The sequence below is a fragment of the Hyalella azteca genome, unplaced genomic scaffold (assembly GCF_000764305.2).
Source record: "Hyalella azteca isolate HAZT.00-mixed unplaced genomic scaffold, Hazt_2.0.2 contig12949, whole genome shotgun sequence".
NCBI lineage: Eukaryota > Metazoa > Arthropoda > Malacostraca > Amphipoda > Hyalellidae > Hyalella > Hyalella azteca.
The window spans coordinates 186,951-193,356 of NW_025942889.1; the positions used below are offsets into that span (position 1 = coordinate 186,951).

At 35.7% G+C, this 6,406-nt stretch overlaps 1 protein-coding gene across 1 annotated transcript in view; it reads right to left on the reverse strand.

Moving 5' to 3' along the window:
• Positions 1-14: 14 nt before the first annotated feature.
• Positions 15-6,406, reverse strand: part of LOC108666373 (protein DBF4 homolog B-like) — an 11,957-nt gene continuing 5,565 nt past the window's right edge. The window contains exons 2-7 of the mRNA XM_018153231.2: positions 4,058-4,182; positions 2,296-2,574; positions 1,434-1,526; positions 926-1,197; positions 494-778; positions 15-234 (exon numbers count right to left, since the gene is read on the reverse strand). Coding sequence (XP_018008720.1) covers positions 15-234; positions 494-778; positions 926-1,197; positions 1,434-1,526; positions 2,296-2,574; positions 4,058-4,182 — 1,274 coding nt within the window. The remainder of the gene's footprint in view (positions 235-493; positions 779-925; positions 1,198-1,433; positions 1,527-2,295; positions 2,575-4,057; positions 4,183-6,406) is intronic.

The window sequence follows — 6,406 nt, forward strand, 5'->3', positions numbered from 1 at the left end:
ACGACCAAACCTTGCTACAAGCTTTTTGTTTTCACGATGTTAACGGATTGTTGGAGGCCTGACTGCAGTTCAGACACCTGGCTGATCAGTTGGTCAAGCTCGCCATAATTGGACGCGTCGGTAACAAAACTCTGGTGGGAATTGGAGAGCAGATGCGTCCGCAGGCTTGTGTAGTGCAAGCGGCAGAGTTCGCAGTAACCGCCGCTGTTACGTCGTGTGCGAGATACACCGCCTCTGTTGTAGGAAAATATTATATTTTACTATTGGTGTTTTACGCAGTAGGCATACGGTACATGGAAATAATATCATCTATTGTGTCTAAACAAACCATTCTATTGCAAAATAATTCAAATTAAAAATTTACATTTTTCGAATCAAACTGCCAAACGCAGATTGTCCAAATTTGAAATTACTAGCAATTTTTCAGTCAATTCGTTTTTCCCGTACAATGGGCAGTAGTTAATATAATATAATAAAGCAACACTTGCAGCACCTGACAGCTTGAGGGGTGCTGCAATGCTCGGCGCGATTGAAGACCCGGTTGGGAGTAGCAAAACTTTCTCCGTTGTCCTCCTCCTGACGGAGACCAGCGGGTGATTTCAGAGGGCGGGAGTTCACTGAATATACACAGTTATTTCCTTTGGCCTGCGGTGTTTTGTTCTTACCGGAGACGGGGAAGAGGGGAGGCAAGCCTTCAGCAAATGGGCACGTCGATCGAGAACTATCAATAGTTAAAGCGGGCCAGTTGGATATTTCTTTGAATAGAGGTCTGTACTTCCTGTTGGATGCAACAAAAATGAATAAATCCCAAGCTGGGCGCGTTACAATAACATACTACACATATTATAGCACTTTCCGTTGTCCTGTAAATCTAATTATTATCGATGGATAAGACGAATGACAAGTGCTCCAATTCTTCACTTACTTAGCAAAGTCTTCAAGCTTGATGAAAGGCTTTTTATTATTTGCCTCTCCCGAGTGCTGACCGCGCGAAGCAGAAGACTTAATGGATCTGGGAGTGTTTCTTTCGGCAGGTCGTGACAAAATAGTACGTTCCTTGATCACTGATGAAGGTGAAGGATGCAGAACAGCAGCTGTGGATGAATGTTTCTGCGTCTGCGGTGAAGTGCGAGGCTTGTACCGAGGGTCGCTTGCCAACTCACTGATATAACTCTGTAGCTTTGCTAATGTCCAGACCTGCGCAAAAGATGTGCGAACATTATATTACATCTTCAAAATTATTGTAGAATAGAGTAACACCTTACTACCATGGTGTAGGATAGACAAGGAACTGCTAAAGCGTGTATTTACTTTTTACTTACATAGATGAGAGCATCTAATCATCTTTGTAACTCTGTCACAAGAAGGAATGAAACAATGAAAGAGAACATAATGGAGAAATAACGTAGCATATGAGGTTGTCGTCGACGTACCTGCACACCCCAACGCTTGGCATTGCTGATGACGTCACTGGGGCCTGGCTTGCGGAAACGAGCCCTCACCAGGAGAGCTGCTGCACGGCTTGTCTGAGGACATTGAGAAATACTTCAGTTCTTTTATCCTCCAGCATGGCTGTTTTTTTATATGATTATGTAGGCGAACAATGGAAATCAAAACTGTGAAGGATGAATGATGCTCAAATTATAGGTAGGTACCGTATCTATAAATCTACACTATATATATATATATATACATACGTTTGGTTTGAATCAGTTTATTTCAAATGAAAAGTGACTTGGTTACATTCATGAACAAAATATTGAAATGTATGCCTTGCATTAGCAAATTTTTTCAGAGGATGTTTTTAACATTCCAATTAAATATAATAAATAATCAATGCATCCCACCCATCAATTTGTAAAAGTTCATAGCTGGAATTACCCTACAGCGGCAATTCCAAATAGTGACTAAGTACATTTTAATCTTCTACTTCTTCCTGACTTAGTAAATTTTAGAATTGCAATACACTTTAATAAGCTAATAGAATTTATTTTGAATACAGCCATTTGGGCTTATCCAATTGAAATTGTGAGTAAATTGGCTGGTCAGCTGGTACTCTGGAATTTTGCTGTTTTTAATTGATTGAATTTGTAGTCTAGCATTTTCAAACTGAAGATAGAGCTGGGCTTCAAAATGTTTTTTACAATGAAAGATCAATTTTTTGTGGCATCATATTTGTCTTAAAATTTCTATATACCTAATCCACTACTAAAGCAATCAAATGATCTTGCTGCTTTGTTCAGGGAGTCACCAATTTGAGAAAATTCAAAACAAAGGTTCCTTGGATAATCTCACCACTCGTCGTGTTTGATCAGATGGAGTAGGTGGATGATGAGGACTGTGTGAAGTAGAGGTGGGTGTTGGGGGTAGTGGCGAGATGATAGGAGCTGAACTATCAGGGCTGCCTCCTTGATACGGAGAGAGGGAACTTGGTGAGGGAACAAACACTGCAGGGAGGGTTGAAGGAGAGAGAGTGTCGCCAGTTGATGGAGACACTGAAGGTCCTGATGAAGTTACTGATTTTGTGGGTACAATCATGTACTGGACTTCTTTACTGAGGAACTCTTCCACCTCCTGAAATCAGTGTGCAAGATAAGTGCCTATGCCATTGATTAAATACTTATATATAGGAAAGGTGATGAAAAATTTTTCATCATGAAGAGTATAAACATTTATATATAGTTTTTTAGTTAGGTAGTTTGGCAGAAGTTCTTCTTTAATGCACGTTTCATTAAAGACCAGAAAAAATGTCTTATCAATCATTTTCCTATTGTTTTTCTCAATTCAGCAAATTAGGCTTATGGTAGGATTTAAAAATTAGAATACAGGGTTTGCAAGGGACATTTTATCATAATCTTATGATGTTTGAATCCGTATTGTTTCATAATACATAAAAGTTGAAAGTTTTGCAACAGTTGAAATCTAGACTTTGGAATGACATGTACTAACATTGGGTAATATTGATACAACTTAACCCATCAATGCTGAGCGGTTCCATTTGGAACCAGTGGAAAAAATGGATTCATATTAAAATTGAATGGTCAAATAAATATATAAGTGTATTCGTAGGTTTGATATACCGGTACATCTTGTACACGTTCTAGCAACGTTTGGTTCTGCTGCGCAAACTACTCCCTGTTCAGGTGACATTCAAAGATTATAAGAACCAGGTGTCAGGCACGACGGTTTGATATCATAGCGGAGAAAGATGAGTAATTCATTCTAAAAATATATTATTTATGAGTCAGATGCAGAATTTTATCGATAAAGTGGGTAATTTTAAGGCTGTATATGATTTTATGTGTTATAATGTTTCTCAAGTCATTTAGATCGTGAAATATTTAGCCCGGTTCCTAATGGGACCAAGCTATAATTTTTCACATACAACAAAAAATGATATATTTGAAAATATTTTTTATTTATTACTGTCACAAGTGATAATAGTATCACAGGAAACCAAAGAAAATTTCAGAAAATAATTCTCGGCATTAATGGGTAGGTACCTACAAATTACAACTCAAAATTAAATGAAAATAATTTCAATATAATTTGGTGCAAACATCTTGTGCTATGCAAGTGATGGTCTCATGAGCCGGCCTCATGTGGTTGAGCTGGCCCATGAGAGCCGATCTCTCAGGTTGAGCTGGCCTCTCATGAGCTGGTTCATTTTCAAATACTACTAAAAGCCTTATTTATTGAGTTAGGAAAAAGTTAGATAAGAAATTTTTAATAAGAAATACTTGCAGGTTTTCAACATAACATGCATTACAACTCAGATTGTATAGGAAGATAAATTTCTGATCCCTGATATTTGGAGAAATTTATCAATGATGAAAACAACAATTAATTTAATAAAAGTCAATCAATAACAAAATAATTGAAAATATTCTTTTTGTCATGCAGACCAGGATTGATTGTACACTAAACATAAGATCAGGTCAAATATGTCAACATTTTGACATTAAGCGCACAGAATTAAAAAAAAATCTACATTTTTGCCTAAGAACATTTCAGTGATGATAAAGTAATAATTTAGATGCAAATAAATGTCACTTACTCCACCAAGATGTTTAATATCAGCAGTGATGTCAGCAAGATTCTTGTATCCAGTCAAGTGAAGGTAGAACTTCAACGATGCTAAGGGCTGGTAGGCAGGAAACTGATGATTGTTGCAATGAAAACCTGTAGAAGAAACCTGTGATAATTCATGAACAATCTAAACTTAGCCTTTAATATAACACTCAAAAATTGTTAACAAATTCATTTCGGATATAATCCATGTGTGGGCAAGCATATAAACTTGCAGAAATTGAAATTTGTAGATGGCAGAATTTGCTTGTTTATACATGAGCCATTAATGACCAAAGAATTCATTGAATTGAATTATAAGATAGTTGAACAATTCTTTAGAGGATGTTGGTAGATTGCAAGGCATGTTTCAGGAAGTAGTTTTAGTTTATTAATGACATTTTGAATGAAACAATCATTCATGTTCCAAGTTACAAGAAGCATTGAATATTGAAATTATGATGTAAATAAGTACATAATATATGTAATTAGGATAAAACAGAAAGAATTTGAACCAGAAAAATTACTCTGAAAATTCTCTCAAAGTTCAGACAAATCTTGTAGGTAGTTACAAGATAGACAGCATCCAATCCATAAAGATGAGGGGTTTATTGAATTGAAATAACAATAAGACACTACATTCATACATATTTATTACCAAAAATTGTAATGTATTGAAGGATAAAAATGGTTGAACAACTTATTAAATGTGGTTACTATGCTAAAATTTGTTTGTATGTTTGCATTCAAACAAAAAAATGTAAAGATTAACTTCTTAACTTAAATCTAATTCAATATTGTCAAGTTACCTCACACATAATAAGTTAATAAATATAGCTACTTCTGCCTTTAAAAATGTTAAAATAGCATAGTTTTTATTTGTATTTATCACTGTTTTGATCCTCATTGTAGAAATGCTTTGCAAATGCAATGACCTGGTGCACAATTCTATCTGTGACATTCTATGCACAATTTTGTGATGACGACTATGCATTAATATTTTGTTAAGTGAACATTTTTTGCTGCAATAGGTAAATTTAATCAAAATTATTTGTCATTAATTGATTTCTTTGTTGACCTGAGTCTTTGCTAACCAAGGTTCTACTGTAAATGCATTTTTCAGGGTGTCCCCTATTACCCTGGAGTATGTCTTGTAGTACCTCAATACCTCATCTTGTGGAAATGGCTACCATTTGTCTTTTGATTGAGGTACTGTAGCAAGATGACTAGCTACATTCAAACATCAAGGGTCTCTGCCCATGGGCCCTAACATACAAGGTTGAGGAATAACAACATTCAAGATTTGTAGAGGGACACATTATGAATTTACATAAACATTTGCTTGCAAGAGGCTTAAACGGTATAGCTACTTCTGCCTTTAAAAATGCTAAAATAGCTTAGTTTTTATTTGTATTCATCACTGTTTTGATCCTCATTTTAGAAATGCTTTGCAAACGCAATGACCTGGTGCACAATTCAATCAGTGACATTCTATGCACAATTTTGTGATGACGACTATGCATTAATTTTTTGTTAAGCGAAATTTTTTTGCTGCGATAGGTGAATTTAATCAAAATTATTTGTTATTAATTGATTTATTTGTTGACCTGAGTCTTTGCTAACCAAGGTTCTACTGTAAATGCATTTTTCAGGGTGTCCCCTATTACCCTGGAGTAGGTATAGTCAGATGGGGTAAGACAGGACCAAAATCACTAACAAGCCTGTAGCATCTATACCATGAATAAATAAAAAAACCTAAACCTAACACAAGGTGTAGTTATGCAATAGCTTCTAAGCTACAACTCAGACGTTTTGCATCTAACATAGTTTTCTGTACAGATTAAAAAAAGTGAGCTGGTCCCATCTTACCCCATTGGGCTAAGATGGGACCAGGCTGGGGTTAGACAGGACCAAATGTCAATTCCTATGTTACAAGGTTTTTAATAAAAGTACAAATCTGCTATTCAATATTATCCATCTAGAAACACATTCTTTGATTAAACAACCACTTGTTACTGTTTTGTGTTGCAGGAAGTCAACTCTAATATCAGTCACATTGTAGTTTTTGTCATGAGAAAACTTTGTTAAGCATAGTAGTAATAGTGGGTTGGCTTTGGTTCATTGTAGAGCACTGCTAAATGCTTCATGTATATTCCATTAGTGTCATTGTCTGAAAAATTTATCAAATTGGTAATAAAACCAATAGATAATAACTTGAGTGTCAGATGGAGATGTGTATAAGAGACAGTGCTTATATTCCTCCCTTGTTAAGATCGGTGGCAGATTAGGGTTAATCGTCGAATCAATTTGGAGTCGTCCTTTACTTGAACCTTACAAT